Raw genomic sequence first — 25191 nt, 5'->3', positions numbered from 1 at the left:
TCCTACCCCCACGCCCTACTAGCCCCCACCCCCACCTCCCCCAAAAAATAAAATTAATTAATTTTTTAAAAATCAAAATTATTTTTTAACCCCATTCTTATTACCTATTTTGACAACTCTCACCTACCAACCCCTTCTCCAAAAGAAATTAATGTTTTTAATTTATTTTTTTTAAAATAATTAAAACTTTTTTCTTATCCCACCCTTTTTATCCTATTCATTCTCATTATTTTTATTAAATATATACAAATACTTTTAGAAAATATATACTTATCAAATTTTCATAACGAACACATGAATAGAATATTTTTCCTCCTTCACATCGAATACATCCTACAAAAAAATATTTTTTGAGATCAAAAATTATTTTTCTAAAATGTATTTTTACGCTTTATTTAAACACTAAAATATATTTTTTGAAAAATATTTTTTCATTCACCAACCAAATACTGTAAAATACTTTCTAAAAGATATTTTTTATCACCAATCAAACATGAAAAAACAAGTAAAAAATTAACTTGTTTTTCAGAAAAATATTTCCTAAAAAAATATTTTTCATGGAAAATATTTTCCTGCCTACCAAACACATGGAAGAGTAAAATCGATAAAGTATTCATTAATTTTATAAATTAAATAAATATTATTGGACAATTTCAAAATAATAAAAAAGTGGACAACTCAAGATGACGGATGGAGTAAGTTAAAAAAGCTCACAGAGAAGAATTTTTGGGTATCAGTTGCCAAACGCATTCCTAGATCTCCCGGTATGCAGAATTCCAGGCTTTTTAGTCATTGTGTTGTTTTGTTTTTCTTTCTCGAGAAAAGTCCCATCTTGTTCCTTTTTTTGATAAGCTCAAAATATTGCCTATTTTAGCATAATTGAGTAAAAGAAAGTAGCATTTGGGTATTTGAGATTTTTCCAGTTCTTGATAGAGCTGGATTGTGTAAAGACTGAAACTTTATCATTTGGGTGTTTGAGTTTTTTCCAGTTCTTGGAAAGTGCTAGTTTGTGTAAAGACTGAAGCTTTGTCATTTGGGTGTGTGAGATTTTTCAGTTCTTAAAGTGCTAGTTGTGTAAAGACTGAAACTTGAAAAGTGCTAGTTTATGTAAAGACCGTAACTCTGTCATTTGGGTGTTTGAGCAATATTTATTTGGCTTGCTCAGGATGAAGCAATATTGAAGAGGTGAATTATGTGAAGAATGTTGTTTTTTCTTGTTTTAATATGTTGCTAGATAGGTTTCGTTAAAAAAGTTAATTTGTTGAGATTGTAGGAATCTGTACTGCAAAGGATGTTGTATCTGTTTTGGAATGTGGGGCTGCTACTACTATGTATATTGATGGAGAGTTCTTGTGCTACACTTTCTCCTGCCGGTGTAAATTATGAAGGTTAGCTTCTTTCTTAAAATTTCTCACTTGTCCTGAATTCCTTTTTAAGTTTTATCAAATTAGGCTAAGGGTAGAAGAACAAGTTAAATTCGTCTGCATGACTCTCAAACTATGATTTAGTCCTTGCAATGGGTATGAGTATGTGTCTACTTGTTGACTCGTCATGGAGTTTAAGAAAGTAAAAGTATCGTTGAATCCTGTGGTCTTAAACTAAAGATATATACAATGTACCAAAATGACATTTAATCTTATGGTTTTAAATATGTCATGTGTATAGTAAAGAGGGAAGATACATTCTTTTTTAAAATGAACTAAGAAGGAAAGTAAAACAAACAAACTGAAATGGGTTCCTCTCGTTATATTGAATCTTTGATGTAATGACTCTGTAAAGTGAAAACAGAGGAAGTAATCCAATGGAGTGACTGTTTTTCCATATAATAATGTGCAGTTGTTGCTTTGACGGAAATTAAGAAGGCCTTACATGACCCCTATAATGTTCTGGACAATTGGGATGTGAATTCTGTAGACCCTTGCAGTTGGAGAATGGTCACTTGTTCCTTTGATGGCTATGTGTCTGCTCTGTAAGTTGTTTAGATGAAAGAGTATTTTAGTAGAAATTTAGTTGGGCACTTGGGTCGTGAAAAGGCCTGCTTTTAATCCAGTAAATTTATCGCTGAATATTCTCTCTTGCATCAGTGCACTACCTAGTCAAAGTCTATCTGGCACCTTATCGCCTGGAATTGGCAATCTTACAAACTTGCAATATGTGTAAGTTCTTGACTATATACTTCTCATAGTTGCTGCCACTTGGTTCCATTATAATGTTAGGTCATTCCTTATACGATTTTCTTAGTGTTATTAAGCAATTTTCTCGCAAACTTTACTTGATTTGTTGTAGATTGTTGCAAAACAATGCCATTTCTGGTCATATTCCTGATGTGATTGGGAAGTTACAAACGCTTCAGACAATTGATCTTTCCAACAATAAATTCGAAGGCAAAATACCAACTTCCTTTGAAGACCTGAAGAATTTGAATTATTTGTAAGATTTTCACTTATTATTATTCACATCCAAGAGACCTCTTATTACTGAGTAAAACTGACTCCAACTATATATTTCACTCTCTCAAATATTGAATACATCATGTATTCCTGCAGAAGACCTGACTTAAATCTTCTGTTTCTTCCTCATCCTTATGATTGACTTAGCTGATCATTGCTTGCAGGGATGTCTCTTATAATAATCTGAGTGGTACCCTTCCTAAAATATCAGCGCGAGCTTTCAAGTGAGTCGGCTTTTTCTATTGCCGTAGTATTCAGTTATTTTTATTTCCAAGTAGTTATTCTTAATATTATTGAAGTTAAACTATTGCTGTACCTGTAGATCTCGATACTTAGTTGAAAAAAAATCCATCTGTTAAAATACAACGGCGAATGCTTTTAGTGTAACTGCTACTTGAAAAGTATTCATTAATATTCCTCTATAGTGAATATGATTCCTCTTCATGGCTTCAGAGTGCTTGGGAATCCTTTAATTTGTGGTCAAGGTTCTGAGAATAATTGTTCAGCTGTCTATCCAGAACCACTGTCCTTTCCACCTGATAGTCTGGCAGGTATGTATAACATTTTCGTGCTCAAGTCCTTTCCTTTTCAATTGAAAATGGAAAACTGTAAAAGCATCTTATACATACTGAGGAAGTTCTGCTATTTCTGTCATTGAAAATGTATTGCATCTATTGTTTTTGGTATCATAGATCAACCAGGTGCTGCACGCAAGAGCCATCGCATGGTTGTTGCATTTGTTGCAAGTTTTAGTGCTGCTTTCTTGTTCATAGTAGCCATTGCTTTGCTACTTTGGTGGCGCTACAGACATAATCAGCAGATCTTCTTTGATGTCAACGGTTAGTTAATTTTCTTTCTCCCCCCTCTTCTCTGTGATAATTCCAGCTTTTATTAGTTCTGTATTTCTAACTCTTTTCCTGCGAAAGATTTTATCTTTATTTTCATGGATATATAAGTTGAGCCAAGTGAGCTTTTCATTATTTTCTGTGTGATTGGTGTTAGGTATCATGTAAAATTGTTTTAAGCTAGGATGTTACAGAGTCAACTGCTTGTGGTTTGATTCTTTATTTTAATCTCTTAATAGATTTTGTGACTACAACAACAACAACATACCCAGTATATTCCCACCAAGTGGGGTCTGGAGAGGGTAAGTGTACGCAGTCCATACCACTACCTCAGTTGTGAGATAGAGAGCCTGTTTCCGATAGACCCCCGGCTTAAAATATAGCAATCTAAGATAAGATAAGATAAGGAATAGTAATAGACCAAGATACAATTGAAATTAACATATACAATAATACCAAAAGCATGATATACTCCAAGTATACACCAAAACATACAACATCCTAACTCAGACTCACCTTCTTTCCTAATTCGCCTCCAACACAACTTCCTACCCAGGGTCATGTCTTCGGTAAGCTGAAGTTGTTCCATGTCATGCCCAATCACCTCCCTCCAATATTTCTTCGATCTACCTCTACCTCGCAAGAAACCATCCCTAACCAACCTCTCACACCTCCACACTGGGGCATCCGTGCTCCTCCGCATCACATGACCGAACCATCTCAACCTCGCTTCCCTCATCTTTGCTTCTACCAAGCCACTCCCACCTTATCTCGAATAACCTCATTTCTAATCCTATCTTTTCTAGTACACCCACTCATCCACCGAAGCATTCTCATCTCCGTCACCTTCATCTTCTGGATGTGGGTCTTCTTAACTGGCCAACACTCCACCCCATACAACAAAGCCGGTCTAACCACCACTCTGTAGAACTTTCCTTTAAGTTTGTGAGGTACCTTTTTGTCACACAAGATACCGGAAGCGAGCCTCCATTTCATCCATCCAGCCCCAATCCGATGTGTGACATCCTTGTCAATCTCTCCATTCTCCTGAATCATCGACCCCAGATACTTGAAACTATCTCTCTGACTGATAGAATGAGTGTCAAGCTTAACAACCAGTGATGTTGATTTTAAATTCATTTATCTGGTATTAGAGAGGACATGAGTTGTCAAGTAATAGGTGTTAGGGAGCAGTTCTGTGGTTTAACCATATTCGATAAACCTATTGAATGTGAAGAACCCTTTGGCGTACTCAGTATTTCTGGTCGATTTTCTTGTTAAGGACTCAGAAAAGTTGTTTGTATTTTGTTGTTATTGGGACTAGTCCTGATCCACTACGGTCTACCTTTACCTGTTAGTTCCAAACATTGATAGATTGATTTGCTAAATCACATATCAAAATAATTATACTTGCATTTTCTTGTGAAAGTTGAAGTAAATATTCTGTAGAAGGAAGACAATGATATTAGAAAATGTCATAATCTACACCTTGAACTAGATAACTTCACTACTTATGGCATCATTTATTTCTAACTTCACTCTCTCGGGCCACCATGCCTGGTGAATTACCTTGCAACTTTTATTGCGATGAAAGTTACTCTTGATAATGTTGTACGTTGGTTGTCTGGTTCATATATGTGGATCAGTTTTGGAACCTTGATTTTACTCTTTCCAATCATTTCCCATCACTTGTTACTGAGTAAACCACTATGAGTTTCTGCCTCTCACTTGTCAAACGATTTTCTCCATCTGTCTCTAGCTATTCCTCATAGCTGTATCTGAGTAATGACTTTTCAAATGCAGAGCATTGTTATCCAGAGGTATGCTTGGGTCACCTGAAAAGGTACACCTTTAAGGAACTGCGGACTGCCACTGATCATTTCAGCTCAAAACGTATTTTGGGGAAGGGAGGATTTGGGGTTGTGTATAAAGCCTGCTTAAATAATGGTACTATTGTGGCCGTCAAAAGATTAAATGACTACAATGCTGTTGGTGGTGAAAATCAATTTCAGACAGAAGTAGAGTTGATTAGCTTGGCTGTCCATCGGAATCTTCTCCGTCTTTTGGGGTTTTGTTCAACTGAAAGTGAACGCCTTCTTGTTTATCCCTATATGCCAAATGGAAGTGTAGCATCACGATTAAAAGGTCGACTCCTGCCTCCATGCGTTGTTGTTAATACATAGTAAATTAGTAATCACTACTGGCTATTAACTTTAGATAATTTATCCAACATTATTATGTATAAAGTCAAATATTTCTCATGAAGGAGTTTGTTTGTTACTACTCCCTCCATTTGCTTTATTAGACAGATAATTGATAGAATACATAGGACATCATATCAAATTTCAGAATATCGATAGTTAAACGAATTTGAATTCTTGAAGTTGTAAAAGGTGTACGGACAAATATAATTACTAGAGTAGTGCCAACTATTTTTGGACCATATCGAAATGGAAATGGTCATATAAGTGAACAGTTCCTACTTCCTAATTTGTTTCCATTTAGTTTAGATGTTTGCTGTCACCAGTCCAATTTTACTTGCTTCTCTAACTACACTTGAAAATCAGTCTCTTAGAGTTCCACAATTTGTCTTGCAAAAAGTATGCACGATGGGAAAGATATTATTTCCTCAAAGAGAAGGAAGATAAAATGAAATTCTTAAAGTACCGAAAGAAGCAACTCTTGCTGGTGACAGTTAGGTTTCCCTTTTGCTTGATGTTTCTAACTTCAGTCTCTTGGGTGTGACCATGCTCTTTACTTAGTTTCTTTTGTAGGTTAACTTCTGACCGCCTCTATTACAAGAAAAAATATTAAATGGTGAAAACTCTTTGCAAATTGGATTGGAAATTGTTGTGGCGTTTTAATGGAAAGCAGTTCAACCAATAGTGCCATCAGTGAGTGTTATGAAGACCAGCTACTTCTATCATCGGCGAATTGAGGCCATAAGATTCTAGTTAACTACAGGCGTAGATGTTACGACCCACCCTCAGTCCCATGCTAGAGCCCTCCTTTGCATACTCTGTACTGCTGTAGTTATATGATAAGCCATCATCAGTTTGCTGCAGGCTGAAACTATTGTTATATGTTTCTGCATGTTTGTAAGCTAAGGAAACACATTTTGCTTTTCTGGAGCTTTATCAGCTACGTTTTAATAGTTTCCAACTCTTTGAATTTTGTATCAGTTCAAGACATATATATATTGGCTTGATTGAAAATGCATTATGGTTTCTAAATTTGCAGATAGCATATATGGTAAGCCAGTTTTAGACTGGTCAAGGCGGAAAAAGATAGCAAAAGGTACAGCGCGAGGGCTAGTTTACTTGCATGAGCAGTGTGATCCCAAAATTATCCATCGTGATGTCAAAGCTGCCAACATTTTGTTGGATGAAGAATTTGAGGCCGTAGTTGGTGATTTTGGGTTGGCAAAGCTCTTGGATCACAGAGATTCTCATGTGACAACTGCTGTTAGGGGCACCATTGGCCACATTGCTCCAGAATATTTATCAACTGGCCAATCGTCTGAAAAAACTGACGTTTTTGGGTTTGGAATCTTGCTACTTGAGCTGATTACAGGCCAGAAAGCTATGGATTTTGGTCGAGGGGCCAACAAGAAAGGTGTTGTTATGCTTGATTGGGTGCGTCTCTCCTCTCTTTCTCTGGATGTGCTGAGTAATTTTTGAAATATGTACAGTGAGTTGTGAGAGGAGTAAGCTATACAGAGGCATATGGAGCTATCAAACAATGTGTTCAATTGAACCAAGTAGTTTCGACATGGAACATAGATATATAGATACGTGAAAAAACCACTAGAAGTCGGCAAATATTAATTTCTGAACCATAATTTCGTAAGTACAATGATCATAGTGCTTAGAACATTAAAGGTTGAACCCCTCTAGTTTAAATCTTTGATCTGTCTCGAAAGATTTGAGAAAAGAGTAGTTGGACTGTTATTCTAGCTGTTTTCTTTTCAGTTATGAGGAGGTATAGGTTCAAAGTCGAACCTCAAATATAGCTAGCTAGTGGTGTACGTCTAGTTTACAAGACTTTTTCATTAGCATACTTCAATGAACTCCATCGTTTAATTACTGCTAATGATATGCAGGTGAGAAAGCTGCATCAAGAGGAGAAATTGAACCTTATAGTAGATAAAGATTTGAAAAATAACTTTGACAGAATTGAGCTAGAAGAGATGGTTAAAGTTGCTCTTCTATGTACCCATTTCAACCCTTCTCATCGCCCAAAAATGTCCGAAGCATTAAGGATGTTGGAGGGAGATGGTTTTGCTGAAAAATGGGAAGCATCACAAAAGCTTGAGACTCCAAGAAACCGAGCTTTTGAACACGCTCCACAAAGATATTCCAACTACGTTGAAGAATCGTCACTAGTTGAACCCATGGAACTTTCTGGACCTCGATGACATCCAATTTCCGTTCTTCTCAGTTTTTATCATCCTTGAGTTGCCGAAGTTGAAAGTGAGAATCATCTCATTGCTGTTGATAGATGTCGAGTGTATGTATTTATCCGCAAAAGAAAAGGGAAAAAGTCACGAGTAAGCTGAGTTCATATATTTCCTCTTGTTCTTTAAATTTTGAAGTGATGCCACGTAATTATGATTTCATTGTTCATAGTATGTTATTAAGTTTTATTTGGGGCCAGTGCTTGTACAAGCCACGGGATGGCGTCCACTTGTTATATCAACACATTTTTACTGAAATTACGAGTGATAATTCAAAATAACCATTTGTGTATCATAATCACATTAGAATTTCGTAGACAATAGACACTCCTATTTGGTTAAGCAGTACCATGAAAGAGGAGTGAATAGATTTAGGAAAAGTATTATACTTACCTTTTTGATGTAAAATTTTATACTCACCTTTTTGATGTAAAATTTTATTCTCACCAAATATTTCTTTTTATTCCCTTAATTAAAATTTTGTGAGAGAAATATGAGTGAGAAAAATAAAAACAAGTAAAACTTGTTTTCATTTTTACAAAAATAATTTTCACTAAAAGTGAAATAACTTTTATGGCCAAAAATCATTGTCTTCGATTATTTTATTAAAGTGAAATAATTTTTTGAAAAAATAAAAATAAAGGAAGATTTTTCGAAAAAAATGAAAATAAAGGAAGTTTTTTTGAAAAAAATGAAAAAAATTTCATGCCAAATGCCTACTTAATTTAATGAAAATAAAGGAAGATTTTTCGAAACAAATGAAAATAAAGGAAGATTTTTTTTCATGCCAAATGGCTACTTAATTTAATGAAAATAAAGGAAGATTTTTTTTTTCACTCGGTATCTGGTACCCTCAGTGTGGCCTTGACTAATTCAGACTGCGCACTGTACAACTCATTTTGGGGGTGGTGCTCCCAACAGAATTTTTTTAGTGTTGGTTGTTGAGTCGGTTTATAATAATTTTAGGGAATTCCAACTACACTAAGGGTTCGTTTGGTGTGAGGAATAAGGAAAGATAATTTCGGAATAATTTTTTAGTACCCCTTAATCTCTTGTTTGGTTACAAAAGTTTGAAATAACTTATCCAGGATTAATAGTTGGTACTAGGATAAGTTATTCCTACCTTGGGATGATATAGTAATATTGGGATAACTTATACCGGGATAAAATATGTAAAATAACAAAAATATCCTCCGTAAACCGTCTTTTATACATCGCTTTTTTACATCAATATACATTCCCATAATTTTTAATACCATTTCCTTCGGTGCTCGTTATTTTTTTGATAATATATTATTCTATTAAAAAAATATACTATAAATATAATTTTTACTTATGAATATATTGTACGTTCAATTTGTTTGTCTAATATTTATGTTTATTTATAATTTGATTTCTCTTATAAAAATGTTCACTCCACTACTTAAGTACATATTTTTAATTAAATAGTCTTTTGTCACTTAAAAATTTAAATTTTACGTATCAATTAAAATAAAGATAACTTTAATATTTTACAATATAAGAGTAATATGTGCTTAAATGTAGTGATAAAAATAATAAATCTCTTTTACTTTAATTAATTTAAGATAAAGTTTTATTTTAAAAAACACACGATACAATCATGAGAATACACACATAAAAATATTTAAGCCAAATAAGATGAAAATTTTATTTTTAAGAATGAACAAAATAAAGTTTGCAAGGAAAATATAAGAAAACAATATAATAAAGTGAAGGATATTTTTGTAAACAAACAACTTATTCTTAGAAATGATACAATGCATACTATTTTAAATACGGAAAAGGTATAAATATATCCCTGGACTTTAATAAAAGGTACATATATATCCTTCGTTATACTTTGGATACAAATATACCCCGCCGTATGTACCCCTCCCACTAACAGCGTGCCACGTGGCATAATCCTAGCCATTAATCAGTTTTTATTTATTTTTTCCCCAAATATCAATCCACCCTAATTTAACACATTATCCGACCCATAGCTTGACCCGATTGACGCGTCCTATTATTCAACGCTCAAACGGACGCGTCTCTCCCACTCTCTCGGTCTCTCACTTCCTCACTAACACAAAATTCCTAACTAACTTAGTTAGATTCGTGCTTTTCCTCACGGCGTGATAGGGATTCGAGTAGAGATTTATGTATGTTTCCTCTTCATCTACATCAATTGTTTTAACTTTTTAAGTGTTTAAACATTGATTCTTTGTACATGTTTTGCTTCATTTGTGTTGAAAATTGAGTAATTTTCTTGAATTTTCAAGAATATAGGGGACCCCATTTGTGTTTTTGCTTCATTTGTCTTGAAAATTGAGCAACTTTCTTGTATTTGGTTCTGATCAGTTAAAACAGGAAGCATATCAAGAAAATGTGCATACAATGGAGGGATACTTCAGCTTGTACTATGCCTTGTACGCGTTGTCTCTTGTGGTTGCTCTCACATGTCTTGTTTATATCCAAGTCAACATGGGGTGGGCTTTAGGTTTTGGAGCTCCTGTTTTGCTAATGTTGTTTGCAACTCTTTCAATTTATTTGGGTACTCCATTCTACGTGAAGCTGAAGCCCAAATCGAGCTTAATCACTAGCCTTTTTCAAGTGATTGTAGCTGGTTATAGAAATAGATGTCTCAGATTGTCGCCAGAGAGTGCAGATATACTATACTGTTAGAAAAAAGAATCAAGCATAGTTCTTCCAAGTGATAAATTAAGGTAAATTCATTCTTACCAATCTTTACTTTTCTGTTGGTCATTCTAATTGCTGTGTATGCTTGTAATGGTAAATAGTTGTTTGGTTATTTAGCCGGTATGCTTTTTCGTCCTGAATTAAACTATTATTTGATCCATCATTTTATAGCTGTTGCTCCTCTCACCTTTATAGGAAATTGTGAAGTTCATTGTTTTAACCTGCGCGAGCTGATAAATCAATGTGATATTGATTCAAGCTTTTGTTGTTTAAAGAGACCTTATGTCATGTTATTCAAAATTCATGATGCTTTTGGATGGTTTTCCCTGTCCTTATGAACTTGTTCATATTGCATTTTTACTACAATTCATCACCTTTAGGTTTCTGAATAAAGCTTGCATTGTACAAGATCCTCAGTTAGACTTGATCCCAGATGGAGAAGCAATAGATCCTTGGCGTCTTTGCACTGTCGATCAAGTAGAGGAGCTGAAAGCATTGCTCAAAGTTGTTCCAATCCGGTTAACAGGGGTTGTATTGGCCATAAATATAAGCCAGAGCTCTTTTCCAGTACTTCAAGCGAATACCATGGATCGACATATTAGGTCAAGCTTTGAAATCCCAGCTGCCTCATTTGACATCTTTGCTGTCATCTCTGGTATACTTTGGATTGTCCTCTATGACTGTTTGATTCTTCCCGTTGCATCAAAATTGACTGGGAAACCTGCTTATTTCAGCACAAAAGAGAGAATGGGGTTTGATTTAGTTTTTTCCTTCCTTTCAGTCTTAGTGGTGGCAGTCGTGGAAGGTGTCCGGAGAAGTATTGCAATCAAGAATGGGCACCATCGACGACTTAACCAAAAGAGAAGGGCAAGAGAGTTGGATGTCGAGCAATATAAACAAGGGTCATTATGACTAGTCTGGTTAACACACCCTGCTATATTGTTTTTAGTAGAGCTTATGGTCCTTGTGTGTTGCTTGTGTAAAATCTGAAACACACTGAGATTAATTGAACGCCCGGAGTGATTAATTGTGTGGTGGATCTGTGTGATAAAGTGTTGTGTGTGCCGATTGAATTCCTGTCTGAGTGAAGTGATTGGGTGTATTTTTTATGCCGGTTCCTGGATATTGACATGCAGACGTTTCTTTGAGCTTAGGCAAAATGTTATGTGGATCATATGTTGCTTTCCTGTTTATATTCCTTGATCAACTTAGATGACAAAAACCTCCATGTTTATTGAGATATCTAATATGCACAAATGAAGATGAAATTTTTGCGAACTTCAAGTATTCTGTTAGCTTCTTTCATATGCCCTATTGTGATATCATAGATGGCAATTTAGCAGCATACTGTCTGCATATGATTGTTTGCTGGTTAACTTGTAGCATCTTGTATGTACTCTACAATTGTGAGATGTAGTTCATACTGTATTGGCATTGTGGCTTAATTTGTGTGACAAGCAGCAGTTCATATTCCGATGGCATAATACATAGATGTGGCCTTTAATTTAGCTTCAACTTATATCTATGCCCTCCCCAATTACCCATGAAAATGTTGTCCAAACAATTTTTACGTAACAAGTTAATCAAATGAATCCTGTAGTAGATAGGAGATAGGGTATAATATGAGCCAATTTGAATTAAGTTGATTGTTGTTCTTAAGATTATGACAAAAGGAAGGATTTTCAAATCAACGAAAGGGGTATTTCTCTTAAAAGAAGTGGATTTGACTTTCTTATTTTCACACTTTAAATTTAGCAGCGCAGTCATGAAATACTTTATTAAATATAATTTAATTTATTTTTAACATATAAAAATATTATTGAAGGACATTAAATCATGAAACTCGATCGTAGAATATTTTGACCGTATACAATGAAACAAACACATGTAGTATCATATCAATATATACAAAAATAAAATTTTCAGCCCTAGCGCGTATTGTGAACCTTTTTAGTATTCAAATATTATAAATTTGTAATCAATTAAATTCACTTTGTTATTATCGTTCTAATAAAAAAATTTCGCAAAATAAACTTGTGCATAAGCATAATAGGTTATGACAAAAATTCTTTTTATTTTTGACAACTGGTAAGATATTTATAATTGTATGAAATTATTATACATTGTGAATAACTAAACTTCAATTACAATGAGTTCTTTAGATTAGCCTAATGCAAATTAGAATTTTACAAAGAAAAGAAAATACCAATGCTCATTTTGAATTTTTGAATTGAGAGAAATCAAGTTCATAATTTGATTGTGTAATGACCCTTACGGTCATTTTCCTGTATTTTCATCTAATTTTAGTACTATCTAAATATATTGTGGATTATTTAATTTAATTTGGCATTTGGTAGAAATATAATTTAGTACTCTTCTAGAATATTTTCGATATTGATAAAATTCTGTAAGTGATGATATATTTATATTACTTTATAATAGATTTTTATGATTTATTAATATTTTAAGTGGAGATAATAATTTTAAAAATATTAAAATATTATTATCATATAATAGAGATTTTGTTAGAAATAATTTTCTATTAATTATGGTATATTCAAAATAATATAATTATTTTACCACGAATTTATACAATACCCAAACATGTACGCAGTGTCGAAAAATTATTACTTTGTGATCCATACCACCTCACGTGGAAATGGAAGGATGGACCACTTTTGATGGCTGCCGACTTTTGATGTAAACCCTCACAAATTCAACTTGGCAAAATATAAATTATGAAGGATCTTGGGATATAATTAATAAATTAGATCGTGTGATTATCATCTTTATGATCACGAAGGAGTCTATTATTGTTGAGGTTGTTTACGATTCTGAGGGTTTCATTAGCTACAAAGGATCCAAGCTCGGCTTCTAGTGGGGTATTATTTTAAGGCTTTGTGCAATGATATTTTTAGCTTTGGCATCTAGGTAGGCTAAACTTATCCTACCTTTAGATTGAGTTTATTTACTGAAATTGTAAGCTATTATGCTAGTTCTAGATAAGTACTTGTAGTTGCATACCATTTGATATATATAACCTTTCTTATTTATTAAGATTAGGACCCCGTTCTAGTAGTGTAATACCCTATATTTTCGTGCTGGAATTCTAACCGTCATTTCTATGCGTCTAAGCTCTAATCCAAGTGATTCTCATGTGAATATAAGTTGCATGATCATTATCCTAGTCTATGGAGTAGTATAGAGGTGAAAAATGTTCATAGCAATGACCTAGAACAGAGTTGAGCTAAGATCAATTGATTCGTCCAAAGTTTGACATTCGATTCTACAAGGGTCTACTTCAAATGTGTATATCTCTTAATATACATGGAATTTTCATCCCAAGACCTATCAAATTGTAGATAATTGAATTAGCTTTCCAACGATACCAATTTCGCAAAAAATCCGATACCCAAGCGAAAAGTTATGGCCATTTTAGTGGCTGAGGCAGTAGCACCTTGCGATAAGCGTGCGATGCACGCTCTATCGCACGCTAATAATTTTCAGGTTCTTTTTTCGCATTTTTAAGGTAAAAGTGGTATTTTTCAATCCCTATCCAGCTATAACACGGGATTAAACTCCCATAACATCAAAATAAGTTTACTTTCTCTCAAAATCACCAAGAACATTCATTAGAGCTTCAACCTAAAAATTCAAATATCTCAAGATTCAACCGTAGGTTTTCGATAATTTTTCAAGATTTGGATTTCCCATTCCTAGGGCTATGAGAAGCACCCATTAATCTCAAGAATAGCAATCCGAAGTTAAGAGTTCATCCAAAGCTTAAATTTCAAGGTATGTGGGGTTTGAACAGGAACACCCTTTCGTTCTTGTGCCCAAAACTTATTTTAGATTATAAATTACTGAATTTTTGATTATTTTCCATGAAATTCAAATTGGGGTTTATACCCATGGTTTTTAATTACAATCTTATAAGGTTCCCAATGATTTAGAAGTGTAATTGTATGACTAATTTCACATATTTATGCAAGTAACGTGATTTTCCATATTTTTTCAAGTGAGTTTAAGCATTATATTGTGATTCTTGATTTCTATATTTTGACATTATTGAAGTATTTTCAAGAAGTATATTAAGTATGATATTTTGCTATGATATTACATGAGTATGTTTATATTTTCATGCTTATTGCTGAAATTTTCAGATTTTGAGTTGATTCATCAATATTTACATTATCAAGCATGAATCTTTTGGTGTTTTAATACGAGTTTGATCTATGGGTCATTAACCCCTATTTAAAGATTGTTATTTTAAGAATGAGTTATTGAGGAATTTTAAAGAATTGCAAGAAGTATAGTTATATTTTCATTATTACGAGATCTTTAAAGCTTTGATGATGAGTTTATCAAGATTTCAGAAAAGAGTTGGTTTTTGAACCCAAGTAAGAAAAGAAATCCACATTTGATTGATTTATGATAAAGGGATAGCATATTGGCTCCCGATGCAAATTGTTGAATTGTTTATTGTGGATTTTCTTTAAAGTTTTGAGCTAAGTCCGGGAGTAGTATTTAGCACCGAGCGGGAAGTGTGGTACTTTCCTAGAACTATGCGCCCCCATAGGATGTGAGCCTGAGGCTGATATAGTGATCACTAATGAACTGAAAAGTTAAGGTTCTATCCAATGCCAAGAATAGAACAACTCTCCCCAACGTGGGTAAGACGTTGGACTCCATGTAGCTCACATGGTTTATGTCCGTTAAGAGAAACTCCCAAAGTAGTCCCCCACTCTATCTAAGATAAAGGTATATGTTTTTCGAAAGCTATGATTCCAAGATTTCTAAGATTCTCAAGTGTCAAAATCTTTAAGTTTTCAAAGAAGTTCTTAGTTTTCATGAGATTAAAGTATATGTTCGGAAAGATGTTGTTTTAAGACATTATCTATACTACAAGTTTGAGAAAAAAAGAAAGAATGTAGATTTAGAATGAAGTGAAATGACTCACGAGATTTATACTAAAGGTTTCATTATTCATGATTTATGAGATTTATATTCCAGATATTATTCAAGCTATGTGAGTAATTTATGTCAGCATGCATAATTTTATAAACTGTGATGATATTGAGATATTATTTTATGTATGCATTGCACCCCTATATATTCAGTACATCCTCAAAGTACTGATCCACATATACATCTATGTGCTACATTGTCTCATAATGTAGGTACAAGTTTTAGTATGCACATCAAACTCGGACGATAGCAAATTTCAGCCAGCAGATGATATGTCCTCCTACTTCGGGGATTTAAGTTAGAAGTCATTTATATATTTTCTTTCTTTATTATTCTTATATATTGATTAGTGATAGTTGGGGTTGCATCCTAGCTATCTATGATCAGTATTAGTAGAGGCTTCATAGACAGTCAGTAGAGTCATTGTATTTATCTCTATTTCTTTGTAAAAGCAGAGTTGTAATCATATGAATTCACTTTTGTATTGATCAGATTCAGAAAAGATGTATCTTCCACTTACTTTGTTCATATTTATCTATCTTATTCAGTTGCTTCTGAGTTATGCCAGTAGAAGGGTTAGCTTGGGGTTACTTGTGATCCTAAGCACCGTGTGACGTCTCAGGGCCCAATTTCGAGGTGTTACAAGTAGATTTTGGTATTTTGTCTTTGGATATAATATAGCGTCTATCACTTTAGGACGAAAAATTAAATTATAAAGCTTTGAATTTTCCCTTTTAAAATTAAGACATGCGTATGACAATTAGACATATTTTAGCTGCTGTTCAGGTTCAGTATATATTTTATTTCTGTCATTAATTATAAACTTTTATACCACGTTGACATTGTTATGATATGATATGAATTTTAATATTACCGTTGGGTATGATTACTATGAGTTTCGATTCGAGTCCGACATTTGATTATTATTGTTACTATGAGTTTCGGTTCGAGTCTAGCATCTAATTATGGTTGTGGTTCCTCTGAGTTCCGGTTCGAGTTCGGCATCTGATTATGAATTCTATATATGTGGCCTATCCTTATTACCCACTATGTTCGATTTGAATCCGGCACGTGTCCTCTTGTTATTGTCCATTATTACCAGTTCGAGTCCGGTGCCTGGCCTCTCGTTACTAACCATTGGTGCCGGTTCAAGTCTGGTGCACATCTGGATGACTACTATGATTTCTTGGGATCAACTCAGTTACAGATTATTTATGTTTATTTTCATTACTTGTGTGTCCCAGCGACTTATGGCGGCACAGTTGGGTTAATTGTCTTCTTCAGTGTGCCTAGCGGGCTTATGGGGGCCCAGTTAGGTTATGTTTGATTTGTCTGTTATTATTATTTATTTCTTTGTATCGCTTACATTTATTCTTTTACAACATTTGCGTAGCTTGGTAGTTGTTACCTTTCCATCCCTATTTACTGATGACACAGATTACGCCCTCGCATTATAGTTATACCTTTTCTATATTGAGCTCAGTCGGCTGATGATGCCTACTGAGTACCCGTTGCTTTGGTACTCATACTACGCTTCTGCATTTTTTTCTGATGCAGATCTGGGTACTAGCAGTTGATGTTGACGTAGTTCCTACCTTCCAGTACTGATTCAGAGCAGGGTGAGTTTGCTGTCGTTCAAGGCTGATCCTTCTCTGTCTACTCTAGTTAGTCGTTTGCACTCGAGACTGCTTGTGTATATTGTGTATATTTTAGATTTTTGTCTAGTACTCTGGGTACCTGTTTGTAGTGACTCAAGTACCAACCTTATCAGGTCTTGGGAGGAATTTATTTGTATATTTGGTTTTTTTTCCTCCTCTCGTTTTGATATATCATATATGCTTCCTTCTAGGTTTTCACTTATTATTATTGTGGGTATTATACCTGTTAGCCCGTTACCTATCATTCCGGACTATGACTTGGCTTGCCTACTGGTGGGTTAAAGTAGGAGCCATCACGGCTTGAGAAATCAGGTCGTGATAGATAGATGCTAACACTTTCAAGTTGTAGAAAAACCTCTAGTGTCCTACATTAGCAGTTTCAATAGGCATCCATCACCCCCATATATTTGTCCAAACCTCCTGTCTGTCACCTATAATGCATTTTTTTTCATAGTCTTAATTATACTCACACTGTTGCAAAATGTTAAATAGTAAAGAGTGAAGCTGTGAAGATATAAGCATATATAGGAGAGCAATGTAGTAGAACATACTAATAAAGATGAAAGATTTTCTATAACTGATGATATAATCAACTATTAATCATAAATACAATGACAATGAAATTATAATTAAATGAAAAAACTATACACGATTCTTGTGATCTTTTCATTAGCCACGTATGCTTGTGGAAGAAAAATAACTTACTAAATAATTTATCGAATGTAATATCTTTTACAATTTTTGCAGGTAGTAATCTTGTAAGGTAGTTTAAATCAACATATGATTGCAATCCGGAGTGGAGCATGCATGACTCAAGGATTCATCTGAATCTCCTTTGGTTAATTCGTGTATGCACTTTTGAATTTCTTTAATGAAAATTTTGACTCCTCCACAGCTTGTAATGATCTATACAAATCTAAAAATATTAAGAAGTTTAATTAACAATTAAAAATGAAAACTTGAGGATTGCATGTTTATATATCAATAAATAATTTTTATTTAAGAAAATATATATAGTTTCTTAAAATTGTCTTTCTTTTTTCATTTTCGAAAACACAATAATCTGAAGACCTAAATTGTTAATATCATCAATAGAAAGATAATTAAGCATGAAAAATGTAAGGGATATTATAGTTAAGAATTGTAAGAAAAAGATGAACTCTCTTACACTATAACATAACCAAATCATTTAAAATGGAAGAAAAAAAAAATTAAGCATGAAAAATGCAAGAAAATAACTAAGCATAGAGTTAAAGGGGCAAGATATAATATGTTGCAACATATCATATTCAAAGCATTCTAAAAATAAGATGGAAGAAAAAAGAGAGACAAAATTTAAATTATTTTTTACAAAGAGGTTTTTTATTCATACCTTAAAGGAGTCAAAATCAAAAGCTCTTATCTATGCTAGCATTTTAAAGTAAATCATAGCCAATATGACTCAAAATATTTTTATTTATATATAGATAATATTTATGTGAGATTTTAAGGGTCATAAAATTATTTATTAAATAATTAAAGTTATAAACATGAAAGCTTTAAAAGTTATGTATGTTACTAATACTAATTAAGAGTAGATGTTATGAAAATGGAAAGATATGAGTGATATATGTGATTTTTTATAGAAAAATAATTTTAAAAAATAAGAAAAAGGTTTAATAAAAGGAGAATTTAAATAAATAGAAAAGAAAGTCACAGAGAGGTGCCACATCACCTTATCTATAACTCTCCTTTATATTATATATAGATTGTTGGACTATGTGATTTTATTAGTTATGATAATCTATGATTTGATACAAATTTATAAAAAGAGAAAAGTAACATCAAGCTAAATGGAAAGAACTTCGACTTCGCATATTAACTGCTTCATATAGTATGTACATGCATCTAAGAAATGATCTTTTATTACGGATGTCATGTGGTTATCAAATGCTAACATTCTTTACATTAATAAAATATTATTTGTACACTGACAATGGATGATGCCTTTACCCATGTTGATGGTAGTCTTCACAAAAATATTGATACATGCAAATATTGTGTCGTGATCATCAAATATTAATGCTCATACTATAAAATATTAAGTTGTTTTAAGGGAAAAGACATTATTTCCATCCCATACTGTACAAGAAAAATCTAACCCACACCTAAATTATATAAGTGATCTATTACACACCTTAACTATATAAAAATGATATTATTACCTCCCCACGACCCCCATTCTAAGGCGCATGTGTTACACTTAGTTTAGGCGCGTCCAACCATTAAATAACAAAAGTAAACGGCTAAAAACATTAAGGGAAAAGACATCGTTTCCACCCCAAACTATAGTCGAAAAGTCGAATCCATACCTAAACTATATAAGTGACCTATTACACACCTTAACTATAAAAAAATGATACTTTTTACTAACGTGGTGCTGACGTCGCAGCGCGTGTAAAACACTACACCACATGCAAGTGGTGGTAGCCTGACAGGGTGTAAATAGTTTCACCTTTTTATAGTTTAGGTGTGTAATAGGTCACTACTATAGTTTAGGTATGACTTCGACTTTTCGGATATAGTTTGGGGTGGAAACGATGCCTTTTCCCTTGTTTTAACTAATATGACTTTACAACATACCGCAAGAATATTAACATGTAACATGTGTACACCCACATTTGAAAGGTAAATATAATGGATAAATAAAAAATATAAAAACTGCTCAAATGAATCATGTTAAGTACAACATGCACGGTTTCAGAGAAATCAAATAGATATTTTAAGAGTTCCCACTACAATCAAGTAGGCTCGTAATAATAGGTACAAATTTTTTTTTTTTTTTTTGAATAATTGTAGTGTTCGAATCAATTTTTTTTAACAGGTATAGATTTTAGATTAGTAGACTCGGAGATGAATTATATATTTTAAATAAACAAATAATTGCAAAGGCTGAAGATCAAATATTAACAAATTTCTTCACAGATAACATGTCATTGTATCTTATCACTAACGCAAAAAAAATAAATTATCTCATCTACGACAAGTTTCATGTCATGTGGCAAAAATAAAATACGTAATTTGAATAATATCACTGCGCATAGCGATAGCTTAAGTGCATCAGACTGCCCTTCTTTAATTTGAATATCCCATAAAATCAACCCTTTTCTAATCATCTCAATTCAGTATTCTGGTTGATAAAATTATATGCTTCAAAAGAAGATTGTATATTTTGTGGAGATTTTTCCTGCATTTATCATAAAAATATAGGTTCATCATCTATAATTAAGTAGGTTCAACTATCAAAAGATTAATCATAGAATCTTCATAGATTGAAGTATCCTTTAGAACAAAGTATGCTAGTAAGTGGAAAAATATCTAAAATACTATTCGAATCAAAGTATCTAAAATATCATATGGAGATGTTCAATGAAGGACACAAGTCTCATTTTTAAGCAGGGGTTCGATCGAAGCCCAGGATTGAACCAGAATTAAGTTACGAAAAAAAATAAATTTAGAAGTAAAATGGAAAATAGATTTTTATCAAGAAATTTATCAGCCACGTTCGCACAAAAAATTTTAGCTGAAAAATTAATAATATTAGATGCTAAAACAAGTTATTATATGCTGAAAGAAGTAGAGTTTTGAGTAGCAACACCCAATTGTATAACCACCATAATCAAAGTACCTTACATTTTCAACTTTAACAGTAGAACAAATAAAGTGAGAAATTAAATTATGCAGCCGAAACAATAAATAAAGATCATCATCGACTCGCTGAATTTCAAAAGACAGAGAGAAAATACTAGAAAAAATACATTACGTATCCAAGCCAAAAAAAAAAAGAAAAAGAAAAATCAAACAAATAACAAAAGAGAAAAAGAAACTTGAAAATTAAAATTTAAAAAATGAGTCACAAATAGCTAACCTGAATCGTGTAGCATCAAGGGAGATGAAAATTCATTATCATAGAAGCCAATAAAATTCAACGGTCATATCATATATTCATAAATTTATGCCATTTAACGTTTTTATCACGAGCTTCACTAATTCAAATCCATCTATATATGAATTTATTTTTCACCAATAACAATTCTATAATTATCCTAAAAATATGCAACCGTCATGATTCAAAAAAAAATAGGCATAAAGAAACACATAGTACAAACATTAAAAAAGGAAGGCTAGTCCAATAATTTCTCATATCATTAGCTATAATAAAGAAAGAAAAGAAATATTAGCATTTAACTTAGAAAACATGACAATAAACACACAAAATGCTCTTCAACACTTGATTGATAGGAAAATTATTTCAACTCTATATTGACAATAGGTAGATGAATATGTCAAGGTAAAATTTGTGAAAAGACACTATCTTAAAAATATAGCTTCAGATGTCATGATTAGTAGATGGTTAATATTTGTTAACATGTTAATTAGATTATCTTCTTCTCTTTTTTCTATGTAGTATTCTAGTTTGATTTGACTAAAAGCCTTAGCATCTGTGCTAACGAAACATCAATACTAGCTTAACTATTTTTGTAGTAAAAATAAGAAGAAAGAAAAAAGAGAGATAAAATTAAAAAAATAAATTATAAAGAGGTTTTTTATTCATACCTTGGAGGAGCCAAAATCAAAAGATCTTATCTATTGCTAGCACATCAAAGTAAATCATAACCAATATGACTCAAAACAATTTCATTTATATAGAGATAATATTTATGTGAGATTTTAAGGGTAAAATTATTTATTAAATAATTAAAGTTATAACCATGAAAGTTTTGAGAGTTATAGATGTTACTAATACTAATTAAGTGTAGATGTTATGAGGATGAAAAGATACGAGTGATATATGTAAATTTTTATCGAAAAATAATTTTAAAAGATGAGAAAAGGTTCAAAAAAAGAAAAAAATAGATAAATAGAAATGGTGGCCATTGAGAGGTGCCATATCATCCTTGTTTCTCCTTTATATATATATATATTGATTGATCTCAACTATGTCGTGGAAGAGATGATAGCCAGCGTTGTATTGAGGTTGCACCAAGAAATCAACAAGAGCATGTCCTTTCAAACAAAGAAACTTTTGTCTACCGTTGGTACAACTTTGAAAGGTCAAACGGAGAATATACAGACTCCCCGAGGCTACTTAAGTCACTTTAGTGCAAATCAGAAAGAAAATTTTAAACTAGCCACCCTGGAAAAGAAATTAGAGTAAGGTAAGAAAATTAAATAAGATTCACAAGCATTTGATGATGCTAATTTAAAAGTTTCATTACACTTACACAAATGAAAATGGTGAGAAAGCACTAGCCAAGTACACGCAACTATTAATACAAACCATAAACCAAATAGAGGCATAGCCTGTAAGCCTCTTCTATTCTTTTATTACCAAGGGAATAGTTAAATGTAAAACAATACCCTCTTGCTATCACTTTAAACTTCTACCTTCTACTTAGCAACCAAAGTGAGATTGGTACTCCTATCTAATTTGATGAAACAAACTAACCAATATTAGAAGATTTTCCAATGTCTTCATTTTCGAACATTGTAAAAGGAAGATCAATAACAATGTCGTTCCTAGAAGCTGCTGGTGATAAGTAACTCCCGACAAAGAGTTTGTTACCACATATAATCCACATCAAGAAAGTTTCATTATCTATTTCACCGGAGTTGGGCACATTACCTTGACAAAAATACATATGCTGACACTTCACTGTAAGTTGTTTGAATGTACTGGTATGCTAAGTGAGGTATGCATCTGTACTTTGAATGTACTGGTATGCTAAGTTGTTCGGACTCTCCAAAAATATTACCGTACCCATATCGGATCCTTCAATAATACGCTATTTTTGAAGGATCCGACATACATCTATAGATATTTTTGAATAATATGAGCAACTTAGGCTTCCTGAGTCTATTTTTATACCATAAGCAAAGTAAGTGATGAGTCAAATAATCCCTTTTTAGTTTAACAAGAATAAAGATCAAAACAGAAACTGTATTAGGAGGTACAAAAAATGAGAGCAGGTTAGAAATCTTACCAATCTTGTCACATTAAGCTTTATGTCATCACGCAAAGACCGGTGAAACTTAGTAACTAGTATGTATTACAAAAAGAAAACAAAGCTGAGCTCCACATGGTCATAAGTTCTGGTAAGATGAAATTGATTTAATCGTATCATTTACAACCAAAACAACATATATTGAACATACAAATCCTTCAAATTACACCAACTATAAAAGCTGACAAGGCAACAACAACATCAATAACAATGGAGAAGGCAACAACAACATCACTAACATTAGAACATTAAACAGAATACTATTTAAATATTTCACATTTCCATTGTACTCTAAACAAGTATAATGAAATTTTGAAGTGAAACAACTCACAATTTCACCACAAAAATAAGTATTCACCGAATTACTAATTGAATCACAACTAATATCGAACATGTTTTAAACCTAATTTATGAAATAGAAAAAGAAAAACAAAAAATTTAGAAGATGGAGCAAGCTTTGAAGAGAAGACTTAGAAATTAAATAAGAAGGCCGTGAAGTTTTCAACTGAGGGAGTAGCTGAATAAAGAAGGAGCAGAAATAAGATTTTTAAATAGCAAGAACACCTAAAATCGGACCCAAAAATAATTCTTTAGAACTTCAGATTCAAACAACAACAAATCAAGACAAAAAAATAATTAAATGAAAGGTGCAGATGAAGAAGAAACATCAATAGATCTCAATTCGAGTCTCTATCACACCGCGAGGAATTAAAAGCACAAATCAAACATATTTTTGTTAGCGTCCGTTTTCAACGTTGAATAATAGGACGCGTCTTTTGAATTTTCTCTTGAAATCGGGACAAGCTATAGGTCGGATAATGTGTTAAATTAGGGTGGATTGATATTTGGGGATAAAATAAATAAAAACTGATTAATGGCTAGGATTATGACACGTGGCATACCGTTATTGTATTGAGAGGGATATATATGTACCCAATCATTAACGACGGGGGTATATTTGTACCCAAAATATAACGGAGGGTATCTATGTACCTTTTATTAAAGTTCAGGGATATATTTATACCTTTTTCATTTTAAATATGACAAATCAAACACTCAATAAAAAATAATTCCAATATAACTTATCCCAACATAATTTATCACAGTACAACTTGTCTTCAAACCGAACGAGCTTAAGATTCTAGTTCTTAACAAAAAAAGCTATTATTTCTCTCTGTATACGCCAAATTATTCACATCAATTCACATAATTTCCACCTCTTTTGCCTCTACAAAAATCATTTAATATTTTCAAGAATGGCTGTTCTCTCAGAGTACAAAGAAGAAACTTCTTCTAATTCAGCTCCAAAAGAAGAAGGAAATTCCTCATCAGTCCTATAAGAAGAAGAAAAGAATAAACTAAAGCCAAACAAGTCCAATGGACTTGACATGGAAAATTATTCATGGGGACAATCACTTTAAGAAGTGGCCATCAATGTACCTGATCCATCAGGTACAAAATAAAGATCAATAAAAGAGAAGTGAAAGATGATGAATGTTATTGGAGTTTAGAAGACCAAAAAGAAATTTCAATTCTCTTAACTAAACAAAACAAAGATGATTGGTGGAAAAGTTTGTTCAAAGTTGGACCAGAAATTGACACACAAAAACTTGAGCCAGAACCTAGTAAATTGTCTGATTTGGACAATGAGACAAGGGCAACAGTTGGAAAAATGATGTTTGATCAAAGACAAAAACAGATGAGACTTCCAACAAGTGAGAAGATTAAGAATCAAGATATGCTCCAGCAATTCATGGAACAAAATCCTGATATGGCTAAGAATTTTTCTAATGCTTGCCAAACTCTAAGATAATGATAGGCTAAGTTCCTTTTTTATTTCTAGTAGATTTTGATTTTTTCCCCCTTCATATTATAGTTTTGTTATCGATTTCGTGGGGATTTATTGTTTGATCAATGCGTTACTCTTGCTTTTTTTTTTTAAACTAGATTAACCGCCCGTGCCTCACACGTGTAATGTTGGATTATTTAAAATTACATGATTTATTTATTGCGAAGCTTTTAATAAAGTGTAAAAGTGTAAATCACTTTTCAAAGATTCTTCACACTTTA

The 25191-nt window shown here is 32.8% G+C and overlaps 1 protein-coding gene, 1 long non-coding RNA gene and 1 pseudogene across 6 annotated transcripts; all 3 read left to right on the top strand.

Annotated features, from left to right (window-relative positions):
• Positions 1-631: 631 nt before the first annotated feature.
• On the top strand, positions 632-8043 carry LOC107847918 (protein NSP-INTERACTING KINASE 3). 3 transcript variants are annotated; one of them, XM_016692524.2, is made up of 11 exons: positions 632-764; positions 1274-1388; positions 1837-1969; positions 2085-2156; positions 2287-2430; positions 2615-2674; positions 2904-3001; positions 3143-3289; positions 5099-5440; positions 6536-6930; positions 7398-8043. In XM_016692524.2, exons 2-11 carry the CDS (start codon positions 1292-1294, stop codon positions 7710-7712), a joined length of 1803 nt encoding a protein of 600 aa, XP_016548010.1. In that variant the 5' UTR covers positions 632-764; positions 1274-1291; the 3' UTR covers positions 7713-8043. The 3 variants fall into 3 exon arrangements, with proteins under 3 accessions (XP_016548010.1, XP_016548009.1, XP_016548011.1); XM_016692523.2 differs by lacking the exon at positions 632-764 and adding an exon at positions 771-1185; XM_016692525.2 differs by lacking the exons at positions 632-764; positions 5099-5440 and adding an exon at positions 771-1185.
• Positions 8044-9752: 1709 nt separating this feature from the next.
• Positions 9753-11586, top strand: LOC107848525. Of its 3 annotated transcripts, none has more exons than XR_001668062.2 (3): positions 9753-9913; positions 10113-10477; positions 10869-11586. It is a non-coding gene; the product is annotated as an uncharacterized LOC107848525 (long non-coding RNA). The 3 variants fall into 3 exon arrangements; XR_001668064.2 differs by having other exon boundaries at positions 10861-11586; XR_001668063.2 differs by having other exon boundaries at positions 10832-11586.
• A 12791-nt stretch (positions 11587-24377) lies between these two features.
• Positions 24378-24945, top strand: LOC124888839 (annotated as a pseudogene).
• The last annotated feature ends 246 nt before the right edge of the window (positions 24946-25191 follow it).

Source organism: Capsicum annuum, chromosome 11 (assembly GCF_002878395.1).
Source record: "Capsicum annuum cultivar UCD-10X-F1 chromosome 11, UCD10Xv1.1, whole genome shotgun sequence".
Taxonomy (NCBI): Eukaryota; Viridiplantae; Streptophyta; class Magnoliopsida; order Solanales; family Solanaceae; genus Capsicum; species Capsicum annuum.
The sequence above is the reverse complement of the archived record's forward strand: the minus strand, read 5'-3'. Positions and strand labels throughout refer to the sequence as shown.